This window comes from Pleuronectes platessa, chromosome 1 (genome assembly GCF_947347685.1).
Source record: "Pleuronectes platessa chromosome 1, fPlePla1.1, whole genome shotgun sequence".
Taxonomy (NCBI): domain Eukaryota; kingdom Metazoa; phylum Chordata; class Actinopteri; order Pleuronectiformes; family Pleuronectidae; genus Pleuronectes; species Pleuronectes platessa.
Genome location: NC_070626.1, coordinates 6,786,704 through 6,809,047, shown reverse-complemented (window position 1 = coordinate 6,809,047; position 22,344 = coordinate 6,786,704). Strand labels below are relative to the sequence as shown.

The 22,344-nt window shown below is 40.9% G+C and overlaps 1 protein-coding gene across 3 annotated transcripts in view; it reads right to left on the bottom strand.

The window, feature by feature from the left end:
• Positions 1-11,821: 11,821 nt before the first annotated feature.
• The window catches only part of phkb (phosphorylase kinase, beta), a 109,723-nt gene continuing 99,200 nt past the window's right edge, over positions 11,822-22,344 (bottom strand). For 2 of the 3 annotated variants that reach the window (XM_053433465.1, XM_053433382.1), the window contains 7 exons: positions 21,149-21,239; positions 19,706-19,911; positions 18,537-18,671; positions 18,046-18,175; positions 15,864-15,971; positions 15,399-15,539; positions 11,822-14,434 (listed from right to left, as the gene is read on the bottom strand). In XM_053433465.1, coding sequence (XP_053289440.1) covers positions 14,252-14,434; positions 15,399-15,539; positions 15,864-15,971; positions 18,046-18,175; positions 18,537-18,671; positions 19,706-19,911; positions 21,149-21,239 — 994 coding nt within the window. In that variant the 3' untranslated portion in view covers positions 11,822-14,251. The remainder of the gene's footprint in view (positions 14,435-15,398; positions 15,540-15,863; positions 15,972-18,045; positions 18,176-18,536; positions 18,672-19,705; positions 19,912-21,148; positions 21,240-22,344) is intronic. The other variant, XM_053433542.1, reaches the window with a different exon arrangement.

The window sequence follows — 22,344 nt, the reverse complement described above, 5'->3', positions numbered from 1 at the left end:
TAAACCTAGATTTTGCTCAAACAAATTACAAGGGTACTGAACAATTATTGGGAAATTTGTGCAATTATCTTGTTTGTTTGTACACTAGACCTATTGACCAACTGTGTGAATATTTTACATCCAGGTCATGTTACTCTGGCTACTTCCAAGCCATTCAAGTCAATGTTAATTGCATAATTAGACAACTGCACTCCCAAAGAGTGGAACAATTTGCTGACATGCTAAATTGTAACTTAAATGCAATTCTAAATCGAAGAAAATTTGTCAAATCTGTATCCCAGCAACCAACCAAACCAACACAACATTTAATCATCAATACAAAAAATGCTCGGAGATACACTTACTTTGATGTGATGCAACAAGTCATGGGCTCTGCCATGTCCCAAGAATTGAGATCCAAGGTACCTGGATTGGACTCTGTCATCCTCCCAGTATTGAACGTGGACATCGAGCTGTTTGTTTTTTGTGGACTGATTGAGGCTCTCATCGAACATTAGCACAAACTGCCCAGCTTTGTTGTCACCATCAACAAGCTCTTGCTTGAATGGTGTGGAATTGTATGGTGCTAATCCGAATTTTGTTATGTACCCGGTTTTGTCCTTGCCGCAGGTGAACGTCTTGGCGATTACCGAATCGGGAAACATTTCTTGGAAAATTGCTGAAATGCCTTCATTTGATGTTAGAGAGTGATGTTTCACAATGGTGTCCAGACACCACAACACTTCTGCGCGCAGCGTAGGTGTGGCTCCCAGCGTCACTCTGAGGTCTGTTGCGGCGGCAACTGAGTGAACGTTAGCTACGCTAGCAGTAACGTTACCAGCTTCAGCTGTCTGAACTGTACTCGTTGTGGGCGGTGTAACCATAGATATATATATAAAGGCTAGATGTGTCGGCCAATGGAGTCGAACATCCGCACATGGCGGCCATCTTGCCACAGGCAGCTCGCTCACCCATAACATTGTGTTGTAGTGGTACGTACTTTTTAAACAACCATAACTTGCTAAATTCTCAACCGATTTTTAAACGGTTCGGTTTGTAACAAACGTCAGAGATTTAGTTATGACACTGCATACTTATTAATAATTATGTTATTTTCTAAAAAATTGAATAATGTTCTATATAGGTACAAGATTTCCCTTTACAAATATACATTAAGATTTTTTTCTTTTATTTAAAAAGTACATGTTTCACTACCATCACAATGTTATGGGTGGGCGAGCTGCCTGTGGCAAGATGGCCGCCATGTGCGGACGTTCGTCTCCGTTCGCCGGAAACGCGGACGAGACATCTAGCCTTTATATATATACATCTATGGGTGTAACAACCTTAACCGAGGAAGGTGTTGCCCAATGCTCGATTAACACCTGCTGTCTGCGTGTCGCAGCGGATTTGTGGCTTGCTCCTAGCATGTGCGACCGGAGCGCATTAATCCCCATTGAAGTTACGCTAATCTTCTTCTTACAGAACGAACAGTACGCCACCGGTCATTCCCAGAGACGGGCTTCAGCCAGGGCTTGAACGGCTCGTGTTCAAGCCACGACCCAGCGAATTTACACTTACCCATCGCGGCAATATAAATAATTTATAGCGCACTGTTCGCAGCCAGCCGTCCTACATGGAAGATTCCATGACTCGCGCTCTGAGCCCGCTCGAGCCCCGTCCCCGCTTGAACGCCAGGTATTTTTTTGTTGCGTTGTTGTGAGGATTAGAATAAATTAATTCACATAAACTTTTAACAACTTTTGACAAATATGTTATACACATTGAGAAAAAAACACATCTGTAAGCTATTTTATTTAGTGGCTTTATTGTGGAAGGTTGATGTGTAGTTCCTGTTATAAGCGAGGTGTTGGTTGGGACTCTTGTTTTGAAGGGGGGTTCTAACGGAAGGGGGTGTTGTCGAGAGAGAAGTGCAAACGAAAAAAAACGAGAGCGATCTCCCGATTCAATAACCATCTCTCGTGTCATTTTTCGACTGAGGCCTGACAGTATAAGAGGAAAAAAAACATCGGCTAAACAGTCTTGAATTCGAAAAAGATTCAAGACTTTTTAATACTGTCTCTCTGTCTGCATTTGGAGCTGAAAGAGACAGGTATGGTTATGGAGTGTTCCACTTCTAAGTGTCATTGTTACGTTTAATGCATGCTACTGTGACAGCTTTCTGAAAGAGCAATATAAGATGGCTGTAACGTGTAAAGTGCTGAGTTTGAACAGTTATTTCAGAAGTTAGGGCTGCAGTGTTTTCCCTTTGAAGTGCGCCGATTCGCGCCGCAGCAACCCGCGGTATTATGGGAAATGTAGTTTTCTTGTGGGATTTGTGCATTGTTTCTTTTCAAATGTTGTTTGTGAACCCACATTAAGTCATTGTGTATACTCTGTGATGGGTTAGACATGTAAGGCAGGGAATATTTATGTTTATTTTGTCCTTTGGTTTACATAATTATTTCATGCATCCTTGACAGCAGTCTAAGGAGATGGAACTGATGCAGTCCCTGTTACATGTTTTATCATTACAGTTATGATTGTCAAATTAATCACTATACGATCATTGCAATTGACTGGTTTTGTTTTATAATGTATATATGTTTTGTTATACTCTGTCTGCATTTGGAGCTGAAAGAGACAGTCTAAGGAGATGTGAACTGATGCAGTCCCTGTTACATGTTTCATCATTACAGCTGAAAGAGCCAGTAAAAAGATATCCAAAGAGAGCTGTGGTGTCGGGGTGATTTTGTGGTGTGTCGCAGACTCGCTACAAATGCAAACCACGTCACGAATATTAAATTATGAAGGAGAGTTTCTTCATTTCTTGTAAGTGATCTCATGTGCGCTGTGCACGCTGTGCACGCTCCATATTTATTTATAAATGGTCAATGCAAAGCACGTCACGAATATTAAATTATGAAGTTGACCAATGGGTTTCCACCGTGAGTCCTAACGGAGTCACGGCATCAAGCAATGTGAAGAGGAAGTGAAACTTTCTGACACTGACATCGACTTGTTAGTTAGTGAGGTGGAGGTAAAGTGATCTCCTGTGCGCTCTGCGCGCGCTGGGTGGCTCTGCGCGCCTGATAGCTCAGTCACGTTCACTGCAGTGAATTATTGATACACGAACAGTGTTAGAAGATATTAATAAAACCTGTTAATGACTCAGCTCCGTAACTCCGCGGTTAAATCTTATCTGAACGTAATTTGCTGTCAGTTGTTTCATATATTTTTCAATTAAAAGGCTTGTGTGGTCACCAACTCATGTCTGCGTCTCCACTTTCCCTTCTCCAAAACGTTTGTACGCATAGGTCAGAGTTTGCGTGGAAATACTCACATTTTCCCGTCAAGTTCGTTTTTATAAATCCCAACTTTGACGTGAGAAGTGGCGTACGCATGTTTCAGGCCCCGTTTTGTGCGTACGCAACTGTTGTAAATCCGACCCCTGGACTTTTTGGATCCCCACTGCCTGCCACTGCACTCCGGCTCTAACAATGAACCTTTTACTGCCATCTATGTGCTGTGTTCTTGTTCTGCACTTTTTGGGTCTGCTTAAATAAGATCATAAAGCAATGAGAATATACTCTGTGCAGAGGAGGAGGAAGTACTCAAACCAAAAACGTAAGTTCAAACTTAATTAATAGACAAAAACGTACTCGAGACAAAGCGCTACATTAACTTTAACACTTGAGTAAGTATATTTGTATACTTGCTGAGATTATCCTAAACCCCAATGCAACACTATACTACACCATTAACTGTCTCCTCTGTTTAAATGAAGTGGAGTAGAAATAACAGATATTTGCTGATTAATGTAGTTAAGTAAAATTGTACTTCAAAATAAATCTACTCAAGTACAGATTCATGAAAATGTACTTAAGCACAATAATGAAGTACATGTACAAATCGCACCACTGACATCTTTCACATAGTGTTTGTTCTCAGACTCAATCTTGTTTGTTCATTATTAAGCTGCAAAAAGGGTGTGTCATCAGTGTAATAATAATCATCACATCCTGGATAAGGTGGTATCACATATTACATGCATTACATATCTGTAACAGACTGGTGTTCTTTAGTGAGCTGCTGACAGTGACTGTCGGGCTTGAAATAAATATGGGAGAACAAATTGGAGCTTCCTGTGCTTCTTTATTGGAGGGAATACGCTGTAGTAGGCTGAGTTGTTGTTGGCATGATGCTTTAGCTTATTTTTGGTCAACCATATGAAAGTGGCTCTTCTATCAATTAAACCATGGATTTGTGCCCAAATACGGAGCCAAGCTGTTTGATATGGACTGTTTGTACTGAACGTGCTGCTTCCACAGAGCAATTCTCCTCACATTTTGTCTTCTTACACTAACTCTGACCAGGGGTTCTCACCTTATTTACTTCAAGGCCCCCCCTTTCATACATGTAGTGGTCCAGGGCTCATTAACACATGTATACCTAATTATTTTTTGCTAATCAATTCTATTCTTTGTTCTATCGTAACGGTATTAAATATCGACAACAAAAACTCCCTGTTTTACAGAAAAAAATAGTCTAATACAATGAATTCATAAAAACAAACAGGCTCTTTAAAAATGATATGGGTGTGACAGATGCCAAAAAAACGATTTCTCTGGCCAGAGGGATTTATTATACAAAAGTATATATAAACCTGCACATGCAACATTCCATATTTATATGAACCTTAAGTTTATGATGAACCAAGAGGCTAACAGTTCATGGAACTGTGTTCAAACTGCCGACTCTCTGTGTCGTTCCAGAGTGGGACTGTTCAGCTTCTCGCGGCTGCCTCCCCTATCAACATAGCCACAGCGGCAGGCAGCACCTATTCCTGCGCTATCGTGAAGGCTTTCTTAGTCCACACGTCTCGCGACCAAGTAGCTGGCTTTCAATGCAAATTTTGGGTTTGAAGTCAATGAGATGATAGACCTTTTCTGTGTTTGTAGTCCAATTTTTTTTCTTTTGAAGTTGTCTACTGGCTTCCCAGCAAGAGTTGGGTGTCCGGTCTCAAGATGCTGCTTTAGTTTGGAAGCTTATGAAATCTGGGTTTTACCTACATACAAATTTGACATTTTCTGTGGATTAGTAGCGTTACCTTCCTGTTTTTTTCGCTTTAGAAACTGTGGAGGAACATTCCACTGACCAGTGTCTAAGGCAGTGGAAGTCCCCTGACTAGGTGTCTCACTGCTGTGACCTTGACAAACAGGGAGTTTGCTACAGCGGACGGATACAGCAGATAGACACAGATGATGATTGCATGTCTTTTTTCATATGAGTTTTTATGAACTTGCGGCCAGTTCCATTTTGAGCACCCGTGCTTATTGTATAAACTCTGCAGAGCTAACTACACCGCGTTCCACATTATTATGCAAATTGGATTTAAGGGTCATAAACATTCATTTTTTAGTTTTGAATTAAACTCATGGATGGTATTGTGTCTCAGGGCTATTTGGATGAATGAAATCAATCTCAGACACCTGTGATAATTAGTTTTCCAGGTGAGCCCAATCAAAGGAAAACTACTTAAGAAGGATGTTCCACATTATTAAGCAAGCTACATGTTTCAGGCAAAATGGGGAAGAAAAAGGATCTCTCTGCTGCTGAAAAGCAGCAAATAGTGCAATACCTTGTTCAAGGTATCACAACATTGGTGGTTTCCAAAAGAATTGCGCGTGATCATCGGACGGTGAAGAAATTTGTCACTGATTCACAGCACAAGCGGGTTCGTTCAGACAAAGGCAAAATAAGGAAGATTTCTGCCAAACAAATGCGTAGGGTTAAGAGAGGAGCCACTAAAATGCCATTGAATAGCAGCAAACAGGTGTTTGAAGCCGCTGGTGCCTCTGGAATCTCGCGAACTTCAAGATGTAGGATGCTCAAGAGGTTTGCAAGTGTCCTTAAACCTGTTATTCGCCACCCCTAAACCAAGTTCACAAGCAAAAAAGGTTGCAGTGGGCTAAGGACTACATGAAGACTAACTTCCAAACTGTTTTGTTTACGGATGAGTGCCGTGCAACCCTTGATGGTCCTGATGGATGGAGTAGAAGATGGTTGGTGAATGGCCACCATGTCCCAACAAGGCTGAGACGTCAACGAGGAGGTGGCGGAGTAGTTTTGAGCCGGAATCATGGGGAGAGAGCTGGTAGGCCCCCTCAGGGTCCCTGACGGTGTGAAAATGACCTAACCCTAACCCAAAGTACGTAGAGTTTCTGACTGACCACTTTCTTCCGTGGTACAAAAAGAAGATCCGTGCCTTCCGAAGCAAAATCATATTCATGCATGACAATGCACCATCTCATGCTGCAAAGAATACCTCTGGGGCATTGGCTGCTATGGGATTAAAAGGAGAGAAACTCATGGTGTGGCCCCCATCTTCCCCTGACCTTAACCCTATTGAGAACTTTTGGAGCATCATCAAGCAAAATATCTATGTGGGTGGAAGGCAGTTCACATCCGAGCAGGTGCTCTGGGAGGCTATTATGGCATCCTGCAAAGACATTAAAGCAGAAACTATCAAAGAACTCACAAGTTCAATGGATGCAAGAATTGTGAAGGTGATATCAGAGAAGGGGTCCTATGTTAACATGTAACTTGACCTGTTAAGATGATTTTGATTAAAACTTTTTTTGATTTCAGTAAATATGACCTCTTAATGCTGCACATTCAACAAATGACAATTTTTAGTTCTTTACAACCTATAAAATATCTTGAAACTTTGAAACTCAGAAACTCTGCATAATAATTTGGAACACTGCATTTTGAGTTTTTTATTTTTGAAAAAAATACTGTTATCATTGGGAGGTTTGTTCAATAAAATTTGAATTATACTCTAACAGTTGATGACTTGAAAATTATACTGACTGGCTGTGCATTACTATTTAGGAAAATCTCAGCAAAGTGTAATTTGCATAATAATGTGGAACGCGGTGTATTATAAAGACTCAAAAGCAACTCCAGTCTGAGAATTTCATTATTTCAAATCTCAAGATGAATTTCCATCACAAACTTTTTCCATCAACCAACACACTACAGTCTAGCATTAGCTCAACTGTCAACTGGGCGTCTCAAGATAATATTGTATTCGGCCCTCGCGGCCCACTAATATCAAATGGAAAACATTACACGGCCGATCACAGGGCCGATCACAGCACACAAATTGGCTCCAATTTTTTTGATGGTATGATCTATGCAACAACATCCATACAATACTTGTTGGGCAACTACTGCGCATATAACACTTTACTGTACATCTGTGCATCTCCTATGTAATGCTGGTTTAAATATCACATTACACACCTCACTATTTATCCCATTATGTTGCCATAACATCTTTTCTCTGAATGTCTGAGCATTGATTAAAATTACAGGGCTGAGTAAAAACAATCAGCTCTACGCTGCAATATTTTCAGCTCATTTAATGGACTGATGTCTTGAATCTCAGACATGTAGCTGCACAAAGTGAACCACTTAAAAGACAGAGAAGAGGTGTCTTACCAAGCTCTGTGTTTGTGTTTGTTTGTGTGTGTGCGTCTGGGCTTGATGCCGGAGATGTTGATAGATCTGTGTCACCTTGGCTCTCTTGATGACTACAACTAAATGATTGGGTCACTGCCGCACCGGCCGACTGTTTCAGGGGACCCACAATACACTGCTGTCCTGCTGTCCCTCAGAGGACAATCTGCTCTCTAGATAACACACACTAATACAATGTCAATAAGCTGCGGTGATGACTGCGATTGTGTTATCAATCAATTAGGAGTCATTTAAACATACTGCAATAAAATGAATCAGGGTCAAAGGTCAAGGCCCTGTGTTATTCTCATGACAGCAGGATGATGATGAGCTCACTAAAGAGGCCAGCACGCTTCATCACAACTGCCTGGCTGATGGTTGAATAGCTTGGGACCCCACTCCCCTAAAACTCTCTGCTGTTAAAACTTGGGTGGCGGGTTTATGTCCAATTATTTCTGTACCTTTATAACCCTCTCATCCCAGCAAGGATAGCCGAGGTGAGAACTGATACACCAATCTATTTATTTGTCACTTTTTCTGTTAGTACAACAGCAAGAAGGCCAAAACATGAAGAACTATAAACAAAGTTTGGTGTATTTCTCTATCAGGAAGCCGGGTATCATGGGTAATATCAACCATGCAGTTGTGTTTCGGTTAAGTGAGTGGGATTACAAAGTCAGAGCATCGCCAAACACAACGAGAGGCTTTGTTTGAAAACCAGTCGAGGCTGATGCACCACTTTATTTCCCCTTCCTACAATTGCAGGGACGTTCCCGCCTGGGGGTCAGTCGGTGCAGATTATCTGCCCAAATAATCCTGAAGTGTGAGGGGTTTACAAAATAATCTTAATGCTACTGATTGAGTCAGAGCCTCCCCGATCTTGACATCAAACATGTTGGATATTTACGATAATTTACAAAAATCAGCAATAGCCAATGAGAACGGGCTGACAGGAGAAGGGCCACCAACCAGATGATGCCTACTTGTATAGCAACAACTATAACCAAAAATAAATTTCCGACCTACCTTCAGCTCGTGATGCAAAATGTAAAAGCCTTCTCAGCCATGATTTCATCCGAAGTATTTTTTTTCTACTGTTTTTTCGCAAGAGTTTAAAATCCTGTAGAGTGCACCATGCTTTAAACTCTGAGACAAGGAGCCAAACAGAATGAATTGCAACATTTACCTGCAGAGGGCACTATTGATCAGCAAAAGTTACATAATGTTGAGGGTGTAATATTTACCATCTAGTTTAGCTTGTTAATATTCAGGAAAAATACAGTAAAGTAAAATACAGTTATTGAGGAGGTTTTTCAAGTATTAAAATAAAAAATTCATTTGGACTTGATGATGGGGTTGGATGAAGAGTTAAGGTGTCAACAAAGTCAGCAGAATCCTGAATAGGGACTGATCCAACAGTTGCTGAGACTCGCAGTCAAGGAGGATTCATCCTCAGGGTACTTGAAAGGTAAATTCATAGTATTTCATGGCTATTACAGACGAGGCTAAAATGCAACCTAGAAGACACAAAGGATTTTTCAGAAAGGTCAGCGATCACAATCTACCAATTATTTTTCTTTTGACTGATGTTTACATGATGTATGGATGACAATCACTTGTGGATGGGCCGTATAAATTCCCCTGTGGTTGGCCACCTGCAGACTAAATACATTATTATGGTGTTTAATCTACAGTCTGGCAGTCACCTACATCTCAAACACAGATAACACCCAGGGAGGATGTCCTGCTGTATTATAGCAGGAGGTGTGATAGAGATACAGCCTTTTCCCCCCTGTGGCAGCTGTGCTTGCTTCCATGGGACACATCTGTATAGTGTTCAACAATCAGCATACTTTATGCGTGTGTCATCTCTGGTTATGCTTCCAAACATATATCTCTAAGGAGCCACTAAAGTCCTGAAAGGGGATATTTTTTGTATGTGTACACAAGATAATTTTTATCTTGTGCACACAAGTTAATTGTCCTTAGTGGCAGGAAAAAGAGAGAAACCAGAGTTGACAGATAGGAATACATGAGATGTGCTTTCACACATTTGCGGTTGATATAAATATCACCATTATTACTCAGTGTTACCTCTTATTTAGCTGACAGACCTTGCATCAGTCTCAAGGAGTAATCATCAGCCAATTATCTCTCCATCCTCCTACTTCTGTACATGTGTATCCAGTTTAGTTTTATCTCTGTCTTTAATCAGTGTCGTGAATCTATTTCTAGCTTTATTTCCCACAGTCACGTTATGAAATACCATAAGGCCTGTGACATTAGTGCTGCTTCCTGTTGGTCACTTATGTCCCTTCTTGTTCCTCTCCAATCAGACAAACAGCAGGGCCTCTGGACAGCTCCTACATTTGTTTGTCTCCCCATTCTGGTCACCCACCTCCTGAGTGCTCTGGTCAGAAAACCTCAGAGCAGCGTGACCTGTTTTCTGCAGGTACTGTGTGATGGTCATGAGCAGCACAGAGAAATTGTTGTTATTGTTAATTATTTCCATGAGGATGCATTGGTCTGTGCACACTATTGTCACCTTTGTATAAATGTATCCAAGTCAAATTTCTAAATTGCAACAAATATCTTTAAACAGAAACAGTAAATTGTTAGTAGATATATTGTTTGTTTATGATCTTCACTATTCATTATATGAAAATGAAACATCTTAGAAACCTGAGCGCATATCAATTAAATTTCTTGATCTCTGCTGCGTCCTAGTGGACCAATAAAGCATAAACTCTTAAAATGTCAGGATGGGCATCTTAACTGGTAAATGTGACGTCAAGGTTAAATCATGACAGTATGCTTCTTTGTGGCTTAACTTCAAATAGTACTGGACAAAATAAACATTTCCAAGTATAAATTCTTACACATTTTCTCAATCTGCCTGTTCTCAGTGGGTGTTATTTACTCAGACCATTGGCGGCATATACATTTGGACAAAGTGAGGGCTCCTAAAAAGTGTAGCAAAAACATCTCCATTGCCACCTAGTGGCTGGCTGCAGTATAGGTCATGCATACTGCCTCTTCCTCGATTATGGAGGTGAGATGGATAAAACAAAAAGTCATTTTCAGGTTTAAGTAATTTAGGCCTTCTCACCCTGATGTATGTTGAAATATTGAATTCTTCCAGTGACTTTTCCTGTAATTATCAGTTGATGTAAAAACAGGCAGCTGGGTCTGACTCATGATGGGTCAAGCACTTGTCAACGGGTCCTTGTTTCCCTTCTATTCCCTCCAAAAGTGCAAAATAGCTGCATCTGGAGTAGGGTTTAGTTTAAAAAGGAATAGAGGTAATGATGTCTGATCTGCTGAGCGACCACATGGCTTTCATAGTGCTGCCATATAAGCCAGTAGCCAATCAGATTTACCTTTAGCCTCAGTGTGCCCTCAGGTTCGGCCTGTATTGTTGATTACGAAGCCAAAACACTTGATAATGCTAAAGTGCTAAGGGAAGTTATGTCCCTGGTGGCCACTAACACCTGCTTACATCTACTGATAACCTACATTTTGCAGAAGACCTTCAAACTTACGTGGGATATTTAGCATCTTGTTCTATATTCTTAATGAAAAAAGGTTTCATTTCTGGATAGTGGGTGGACGTGGAGACGTGTGTTTATATACAGCGTATGATTCAGACATAAAAACCTAATAACATAGTATAACAGTATTCTCTGTGAATATTACCTGACCTTCATTTGCAAAATTAGGTCGCCTTTGGAGATCCTTATTGTTAGACAGAAAATGTCCAGAGTCTAAAATAACATGCAAACTCAAGAAGATACAAACGTCAACAAAAGAAATACAAATACAACTTAAAATCTATTTAAAACCCCTTACCTATTATTCAGAGAAAATTATTCTTTTGGATTTGTCTTAGTGAAGAAGAGATTTATTTCACCAGCGTGCAAGTTGATTAGAATACATCTATGAGGCAAAGCTTGTTTATCTTCTCCACTGGCTCCCTCCCACCTCTCTCTGACAGTCAGTCAGAGTTGCATGCAGCAAACGCACTTCAGGGGCGAGATGCTGATTGATACGGGGTTCAGACAACGTAAGTGGGTGTAACTGGAAGGATCTGATACAAATGCCAAACACGCCCCCCAGGGTTGTGGAAGTCACGCTCCATTTACACTACAGTCTCTGCCAAGGAACAAGAGCTTTTTCGCTTCATGTGGAGTAATTACACGTCCATACTTGTTAATCACATAACTGTAGAATAAAAGGGGATGTTCTGGTTGCAAGCTGCACTTATATAGCAATTATAAATGCAGCTTCTACAGCTGATAGTAAAGTGTCACATGTGTAACGTTTTCATAATGACTTTATTCTGGTATTTTCAAAAATACTTCTTTTAAATGAAAAGGGTAAACAGCACACACACACACAGTAACAAGGTTAGGCAGGTTCATCACAGTGATGATATTCAGAAAGGCACGCTTTAAAAATAGAGAACCTTTCATCATTTCTACATAAGGTTGACAGTATTAGTTTCAGTTGCCCACATTCAACAAACCAGGATTTTTCCCGCCACTTCAGATGAGCAGTAGTCATTGTCATGCAGAGCCCCATTGTGCAGAAATGGGCCTCTCAGAAACTCTATTTTGTAGCCTCTAACATTCACAGAAACCATCACACTGGTTAATGCAGTGCCTATTGTCATGCAGGAGACTGTGCATGCACAGAGGTAAGAGCACACAGAGTTCCTCTAAGAGAATCTCAACATAGTACAACACACACCTAACGCTGACATGTCTGTATTTTCATATTTAATATATATTGTTAAACTCGAAATTTGATATTCTCTGCAGTGGTTCTGAAATTATCTAATTCCAAAGACCTGCTGATACTGTGACTGAGGTTTACAAGGTTCAGTGTGTAGAATTTAGTAACATCTAGTGGTGAAGTTGCATGTTGCAGCTGAATACCCCTCACCTCACCCTCCCGCTGCAAACATGAAGGAAAACCTGTGGGAGCCTTCAGATGTCAACACACACAAAACAAATTGTGTGTTAACATAAAGTATTTGAATATTATAGGGCCCATACAAGGGTAAAGAAAACAACAAGTAGTACAAATTAGATGAAACACAATTGTGAAAATATCACTAGAATTACTTTATATTCAATTTCTGCCAATAGATCCCATCACCTAAATCTTAGACACGGATTCTGATCACTTTGATCAAGATCCATATTTTCATTTTTAAGGAATCATAATAAATGTAACATTATGACAAAATTCACCACTTTCTGTTTCACATAAGTTTCAAGAGGGAGCCAATTTGGGAACGCATCTCTCATGAAACAGTATGCATATTGAATTGCAGTGTTATTGCTGGTGAATGGTTACAACTGAGCCTGGTTCATGTAGCACAGTTCATAGTACACCTGATAGCCGGGGCACAACATTTTAAACTGATTGCTAAGCAACACCAAACGTTTTAAGAAACAGCTCCACATTCTGTGAAAGATGCTGCTTCACTTTCTAACAGAACATTCGAAGAGAAGATTGATACCAGTCAGATAAATGTACTGTGACAGCTTAAGTCAATTCAGCCTCATATCCCTTTATACATTTGGACGAAATGTAATATTCTTCCTCCCCTTCATTGTTATTCATTTTTGAGTTATTTTATAAGAAAATATTTAGCATTGGAGAAAGAGTAAGCTGAAAGTAGATAGCTAAATGGCACTCTGAAAAAGCACATCCCAGCTGGGAGACTGAACTCGGTACAGCCATTTGAAGACATGAACTCCGGGTCACGTCTGGAAAATTGGGTTAGGATGTTTGAAAAACTTTTTAAACATGAGGAACACAGCAGGAGTTTGTTTGGGTCGGATGTTTTGACAACAACGGGAAAATGTCCGGAACATTCAGGCAGTACATTCGTCTGTATGGAGCTTGATGGAGGCCGGATATTATGTATAAATTCTGCTGCGGAAATCCTGTATTTTTCTTTACAGCACATCAACAGCCCACCGGCCCAATCGTCAAAGGCCCTCAAATATAGTTATCTCTCCAAATTACCATCTGTATGAGCCTCTTCTACATGTATAGTTTCTCTTTTGAAACATGAAACATTTGCATTTGGTTATAGAACCTAGAAACTGAAAAAGGGAAAGTTTCCCTTGCTTGTGAATTTCCTGTTGTATTCTGACATGGACTCACTCGGACATTTACCAAACAGTTTACTGGGGGATTGGCAGGAAAATCTCAGGAAAACGTGCAGAGCAGGAGTTCAGTGTCTGAAAGCAGCTTCAGTATATTCATACAAAACTGGTGGATGTGCAGTATATTAGCCATTTGGGCAAAGTGCTGAAACCCTTAGAGCAAAAGTTGCCAATCTGTGACCTAGGGTAAGAGGTGGCATTTAATCAGTATAAATCTTAATTTGATATGCAATGCGGTCGGAATGCGGAACTCTGACAAAACAAATATGTGTAGAAATAAAAGAAATAAGACACTAACTGACAAAAAAAATTGTTTAAGCTTGACCTCTAGATGTAATATATAATAATACCTGCCACAATCTACGGACACGCTCATCTACTCCAGTTGAAACCTCGGCTTAGCGCTTCAGTTGCTTTTGAAGCAGAACATGTGCAGCTTAGAAGGAGTGGGTAGGAGAGAGGTTCTCTTCTGAATATGTGGGATGGATCCTCAGTCGTCCTTACTAGACCATTTGATGACTATACTGAATAGGGGCGGGACAAGAGGGTCTAACATTGTAAATCTAACTAACAGAACAGGGGTCATCCTTGCAGGGCTTGACATCCCCCTGCAGTAACTGGATCATAACCGCCTTGGTCAGATAGCTGGAGGTGCTTCTTTTTCCCACAGGAGCTGTGTTGTAGAAGGCCTCCATACCATCCTGGGACAAAGGCAACAGAGGCAAAGAGGGAGAGAGATCACATTCCTGCAAGAATTATAAAAAGTGCTCATTATGAAGCAAAGGCTAAAAATCTAATGCTGTTTTGGTATTAGATGCTATAAGAAAAGAAAATAACTGCCTCTGGGTTGTGCACTTGCATCAACCAGTCAAGTTGCAGCTTAAATCTCCGTCTGCCCACACTCATTTACTGTATATTCTGAGGACGTTAGGGACCTATAAAAACTGATTGTCTCGACTATGTGGAACTCTACAGTTCTTGTTTCACTTTGACCACTGTATAATTATGTTAATTTACAGAGTGAAACAAAAAACGGTCAAATTCCTTAGGTTTTCACATACTTTGTCAAATATGGATGTTGCTACAAAGAAGCCATGAGTTATAAATCAGGTTTCCACACAAGCCTGCAGCCTGGCAGCACAGAGGAGCTTTACAAACACAGAATGTGGGTCCCCACTACTTCAGTATCTGACCATATGTAATGAAATGTGGTCATAAATTGCCAAAAAAGTTTGATCATGATGTCACACTGAAGTTTACCTTTTGCCCAATCAGATATTTGTGGGAATGGCCAAAACATGTTTTGTGAGGCTGTGACAAAAATGAATCAGTTCATCTTTGAGTCCAAATGAACGACTGTGCAGAAATCCTACTTAATTCCCTCAAGTTGTTCCTGAGCTTTTTATTTAATGAATTCACTGCTGGACAAACATAATACCTTCAGCCATGTCTGTCGCCGGTGGAGTGACATGAAAACATCAGGGAAGGATTAAATCTCACAAATCTAATAAGGCCTTGGTGACTTGGAAAATGTCTGTCCTGGCCATTTAAACACCATTTAATTAAACTAACCCCTCAGTTGAATTAACAGTGTGAGGCTGGAACAGTAGCTCATTTCAGTTTGGAAGCATATTGACTCTAAAAAGGTGATGAGATCATTTTGTGGTTAAAGGAGAAAATATTAAAATCCACCAGGAGGATGACCTCTACCTGTTTCTCTTTGCCCTCTAAGCTGCTGTGATCCCTCTGGAAATCACTGAAGGCTTCCTTCACCAGAACGTCCAGATCCACCTGGTCGCTAAACTCCAGCTCCGGGTTTCTTTCCAGCAAGATGGACACCACCATCAGCAACTACTCAACCAGCAGAGACGGGACAAAACAGTGAGGAATTAAAAAAACAGCAATTGAGTCGAGTGCATTCTTTTTCTTAAGGTCTTCACCAGGCTTTGTGATCACAAGGAAGCTTTAAATTAACTTTAAAGAAAAAGACAGCCAGTGGAAATTTGCTCCTAATGAAGTCAGTTAATGATCCTGCTTGACGCTGCTGTGCCTCGACAGACTGAAGTGAGCAAAGTCAGTGTTTTGTCGATTCAAAATCCATACACGTCTAATTCAATTTAAGTTATTATTTGTTTATTTAGAATATATTCTCTGCAATTGTGATGGTCTGTTTACCTCCACTATGATTTGTCTGTACTCAGGCAGGACAATCTTCTTCAGCTTGTCCTCCACCAGCAGGGAGAAGTTCATCTCGTACATGGTCATGTCAGACAGTGTGGGCTGCTGCAGAGACCCAGCGGGAAAACAGAAAGTGGTTGACATGAGAGTGAAGTGTCATGTCAGCTGCTGTGATTGATGATCACTGTGGACGTCCTCTGTCAGTTAGTGGACAGTATAAATGTATCACATGGCTGTTGTCATTACGTGGTCCTGTTTTACTGAGATCGAAGGGATCCAGGTCACAAGTGCTCAAAAATCATACTTACAACTACATTAACAACTGGTTGTGAGGCAACACAACAACCGGCTACAGTTTGTGTGTGTATTCTTTGTGTTCCAGCTGTTGGTAGTGGTGAAGAGACCAAACTGCATCCTCAAACAGGTGAAGCTATTCTAACTTCTTCAGCAAAATTGAAGGATATGTCAGTCTGTTTGAAAAAAATATATCCAATTCCATTACCAACCAGTCACCATTTGATTTGATCTTGTTGCTCATTATGTACATGAACTTCAGTGGCCTCCCAAGTCACGAGATTCAAGACATTTGAATGTGCAGCTGGTAAATCTGCAGACAGTATGTGATGGAGTCATCTCAACATACAGCTGAATCTCAGAGAAACGTTTCCAACATGTTGTTGAATCCATTCCAGAGAACTGTGATGGGACATTTTGTATTTAGATAAGTTTGATGAAAGATTGACAATCGATATATATAGAATGTTATATCCTAAGATGTTTTCTGCAGTTAGACTGGTGAAATCCTCTGTGCTGATGTGTATTGGCTGGAGACTCCTGAGCCTGCTACTGAAAGAAATGGTTTTCACAGCAGGGGCTATCTTACTGTCTGCAACAGAGTGACCATAGGTGTTAACGGCGCAGACGAGGGGGTCTGAGACAACGGGGGTTTCACTGAGAGAAACAGGTTTGAGTCTCAGCAGAGGCCTCATCTAAATGTGTAGTGAGACTTCGAAGGGGTCCTCATTCAGATTGAAGGTGACCAAATCTAAGCCTGAAGACAACACGCAGAGAGCTGATTGGATGGACATTCTACCTCTGTGAAAGGAGGGGCTTATTTAGTATAAATCAAATGTGATTCCATTGTTCTGTGCCATTGACCCAAGTCTGACTAAATGACGAGGGTGCTCTGGTCCCTAGCCGCAGCTAGGTTGAATTGTATGAACCAGAAGATAATTGTTTGTTGTGTTATGTATTAAAAATCCCAATACAGAACTGAGACTGTTTAGAGAGCAACAGAAGCTCTAACCAGTATTAGGGCAAGAACAGACATATGTGAATGTAACAGTCGCTAACCGCTTCCTCCCGGTCGCTTCCAATCACCGGGAGTAGGGGGGTAAATAAAACATTATTTTCTTGTGAACTTTGACCAGCGATATTCGCTTTGCATATGAGTGACCATGCCCTTGGTATTGCATTCTAAGTGCTCAGTGAGGGTAGTCTCAGTTGGATTTTTGGGAACTAAAACCAAATATAAGTATTATCCTTAAAGGATTCTGCTCACATATTTTCTCCCATATTTTTTTACCCCAATGGAGTAAGAAAATATGTGTATTTAGAATACAGGTATCAGTTTACCTCTACCGACACACATTCTTATAATAACAAATACATACAATTAAACCTACAGAGCAAAAAAATCTGAATCAGAACTAAGAACATTGACAAAGGATTCATAAACGGGGAGTCATTTCAAACTGAGCTTACAAAATGGAATTCAGCCATAATAAATAAAAAAGATAGTACATCATCAATAATGTCACTAAGTCCAATTTAAATATTTCTGACGATTAAAAAATTATTCAACAGAAAACATTACCCCACCTCAATAACACCCAAAATGTACTTTAATTTTAATGGAGACATTTATAAATACTTTTAGGGATTTTGTATTCGTCAAAAAAATCTATGAATATCAGCACAGGCTAAATGTATTGTGCATGTGATCCATAATGAAAAAACTGTTTTGTGGATGAAACTGTCACTAGAACTTAAACCAGCAACACAAAATACATAAAGCCATACAGATCTGAGTCTATGAGGTACTGATGTTTATACAGGTTTCTATAACTGCTAGCTGTTTGTGCAGCAGCACACACTGATCAGTGTCACAGGCAGGTACCTGCGGGAGGTGAGTCCCAGCCACCCGAATACCGTTGGGGGTCCTCTCCAGGATCTGCCACACACGGTCATAAAAGCCCAAAGGGGTCCTGTTCAGAGAGCCATCGATCTGACGCCTGTTCAGCCATGACCTGCGGGCGACACGGGGGCGAAAATTTTGAACAGGTTCTTAGAGACAGGGGTAATATAACGTTGACAGCCAGTGTGCTGAAGGAAATTGTGTATTGAGTCGATGTGTATTAGATCAGATGAGATAAGATAAGAGTTTAATAATTCCCATGGGGAAATTGGGTTGTGGCAATAGCAGATAATAAGATACGGATGTAGACAAGACAGCACAGGAGATAAAACAATTGCAACCGAAAAGATTATACAAGTAAAGCATTAAGATACAGATGAGGAGTCTTCAGAGGTATGTTTGTGAGATGAGAAGGATGAGAAAGCATAGATAATAAATATTGTCTGTAGAGTGAGGGTGTGTTTAAAGAGCACCTGCCGGTGTTCTGCGGCTGCAGGACGTCCAGCAGGAGCTGCTTGATGTCGCTGGGGGAGAGTTGGTAGATGTCCTGGGGAGGCATGTCTCCTGCCCGGATCTTCAGCTCATGTTTCATGGCCTGGACGATCCAGCTGGAGATACAGGATGAGGATTACATGCTTCATATCCACGCACTCGCTCTAACCTTTACTTCCCTGTGACACCATGGTGGCTTCCTTTAAGCGGTAGGGTGAGTATTTTATAGTACAACTTTCATCATATCGTACACTACAATTTGGGGTTCAGTATCTTTCCCAAGGACACTTCATAATGCACACTGAAGGGGCAGGGATCGACCCACTGCCCCTCTGTTTAGTGGACGACCCATTTTCCTGAGCTACAGTCGCCACTTAAGCAATTATTAATGGGTTCAGAATGCCTTAATGGGCCCCTTGATGTTGGGGTCAGCTGTGGCTGTGTAGAGGGGTCGTCCACTAACAAGAGGATGGCGGTTTGATCCCGGTCTCCTCCATTCCGTGTGTCCTTGGGCCAGACACTGAACCTCGAAGGGCCCCTGATGGCTGTACCCGCAGTGTGAGTGATATGTGATAGAGAAAGTGCTGCTCATAGACTGTGTGAATGTTTGTGTGATTGGGTGAATGGCAAATCTGTAATATAAAACCCTTTGAGTGCCCATCAAGACTAGAAAAGTAATATATCAATTCAGATCACAGTATCGAGGTTGGTAGAATACTGTAATGTTAAAAAAAGATTAAAATGAGAGTTAGATTATGTACCTCAAGACTATATTTGAGTACAGCCAGTATTGGAAAAAAATGTCTTGTTAAAAAAATGAATCATTCTTAGTTGATACAAAAAAAATGCTACACTGCTCTAAACCTTGCAACACTTTGTATTTGTATTCTTCTTGCCTGACTGGAACTGTGAGGAATCTCTATGTGCAGGTGCACTGTGCTTCATTTACTGAGAATCAATACACAATGCAGGGTCTCATTGATATGGACACAATATATTTGACAGCTCGACGTATAGACTGCTTCATGTTTTGTTGAGTGGTCTGAGCTCCAGGGATGGAGATTAGCAGCAAAGAGCACATCCTCTATGAGTCCACCTTTCATCAGTCGAGGTGCTCGAGTTGTGAGGCAGAACCGGACTTTCTCCTTACCCGACTCTGATCTTGAGCATGCCGCTGAACAGCTCTGGGTTGTTGGAGATAATCCATCCGATGTGGATGACCAGCTCCTGCTGAAGAACAGCCTCCCGCTCGCCACCGTGAGGGGAGCACTTGCTGTAGATGATGCCCTGGATCACCCCAGGCGACAGCGGGTTGGAGATCACCTCTTCCTCATGGCCGAAAAGCCCGAGAGTCACCTGGTAATCGCAGATATTCGCGCACACATGCACACACACATACGCACACGTGGAAAAAGAGCAAACACAGAACCACACACGGTTAGGAAGTTGTGAGCAGCAGTGTAAAAGGTGTACATGCGTAGACTTGCATGTGCACACAGTTCTACTTCTGAGGTGCAATTCTCACAAGTATCTTTGTTCCATCACGCTAAAATTGGATTCCTCTCCCGCAGTCACATTAAAGTGAGCAGGAGAAAAAAAATGACAGATTCAAAGATTACTCTTTTGTATTTTTCTCCTTCTGAAAGGCATTTCATGAAAATTGCATCTCAGCAGTATAGGGGACACACTTTTATCCTCGTCTTCAGCTGATGAAACCCAGCACTTTGAAGACTTAGCTGTTGTCATTCATCTTTACATCTTACTGATTCTGGCTGAGGAAAAAAGCAGGAAGCCTGTATCTAAAAAATAAGGATTGGAAATGACTAGCTTTGAATTGGAGGGGGATACATAGCTGGATTTCAATACTGCCGTGAGATTTAATCAAAACTGAAGTCAGGATTGACTTCAGTGGGGCGGTGCCTCTTATTTCTTCCCACCGAGCTGTTATTGTAAGCAGAGGAACACAGCCGTCTCAAATTTTAAATCAGCATTTCCAATCATGTTGAAAGGAGCGTTCCCTCCGGTAGGCAATCTATATGCAGATTCACACCTTGAGCTACTCCGGGATAATGAAACGCCTAAAACTGTTCAGAAGGGTAAAAATGGGCCGAGATAAGCGACACTCTTGAGAGGAGTCTAATCTCTGAATAACACTTGACGGGAAACGATGCCCAAACTCATCCAGTGTTAAGTTGGATAAGGGATTGGCATCAGACAAAGTCCTGCGTCACAATATATCAATCGTCTTGTGGAGTGTGTCTAGACACATGGACACGGTGCATATTATGATTCTCCGGTGGTCATGCTGGCAGCCTCGCTACAATTGAAGAGCTTAGTTACACACACACACACAAAAACACACATTGGATGTGAGCCGTGATGAGAAACATGAACATGCAGCTAGCTGAGTGATTCCCATAGGATCACAGCATGAGGAGCTGATAATCACATCTTTCCGAATTCCCGTTTTCTAAATCAGTGAACATTAAAATCGTTGTCCTAACATGCTGTTTCCCCCAAATTGTCTCAAATATATCATTCTACAAAAGGGACAGTGAACTACTAAGGCCTTGCTGTCTGCGTGTCCACTTACCTGCTTGCCATGCACTAAAACACTAGTTATACTGGGAGCAAGGCTGTCCACTAGCTTAGTTAAGAGACTGGCAGCAAGGCGAACAACAGACCTAGTGGGTGAAAAGACACAAGAACATTTTTCACGTCATGACAGATGAACAACTAAAAGCTACGACTTAAACATCTGTTGTTCATTTGAAACGAAAGGCAGAGGAGCCAATCCCTCAACTTTACTGGCACGTATGATACAGTGTGCATGTACTGTGTGTGTCATAGTAATAGCACTGGAATGAAATGGACTTTCAATTCTAGATCACTGGCCTTCCTCAAATATTTGATGAATATTTTTAGTAAATATTTATAAGCTTTATTAAAATGATTGGTTGGTGCTAATTTCTTCCCCTTTGCTTATTGAAACAAAATCCACTGAGCTGATTCCTTCTCTAAACCAAAGTCAATCTTCAAACATTTTCTAAATTACAAACAAAAAGTTAGAATTATATTAATTCATTAATTTTATTTAATTATCTGAAGCCCAAATGCAAGTTTTGGCTTCTCACAAAATATTTTAATGTTCACTAAATATTGGTATTCATTATTCTCAAGCGTCTGTGCAGCATCACACTTCCTCCTCTTGCGTGCAGGAATCCTATGAGAAAAAAGCAGTACACACATATCTATAGGTTATCTTCACATAGGAGCCTACAGCCAGGGTTGATAAAGACGCACACACATATGGAGTTGAAGCAATCCTCACAGAAGCAGTGGACAAATGACATGATTTCACGAATAGGGAAATTATTATAATCATCAGAAAAGCAACTTCCTCTTTCTATATGCTGTTGGCAACTCAGATTTGTGTGTGTGTGTGTGTGTGTGTGTGTCAGTCAGTGTGTGTGTGATCGTGTGTGTGTGTCAGTCAATGTGTGTGCAGTTATTCAGTGCTTAAACCTGCGAAATGTGCCGGCACATCTTGAGCACAATGAATAAAAAGGCAACAAAGCTGTGATGTTTAGAAGTCATGATGTGGTGTCAATCCACCGGTGCTTTGTGCAGGAACCTATTTCAAGCTTCACTTCCCGGCCATGTTAGGGAAATGAGAAAGTAAATTGAACTGAGTATCGATGCCATTTCCCAGCAAGTTGGAAATCAGCCTCCAGGCTTTTTTTCTCCCTCTACGGGATAATCAAATTTTCTATTATTTTGTATTTAATT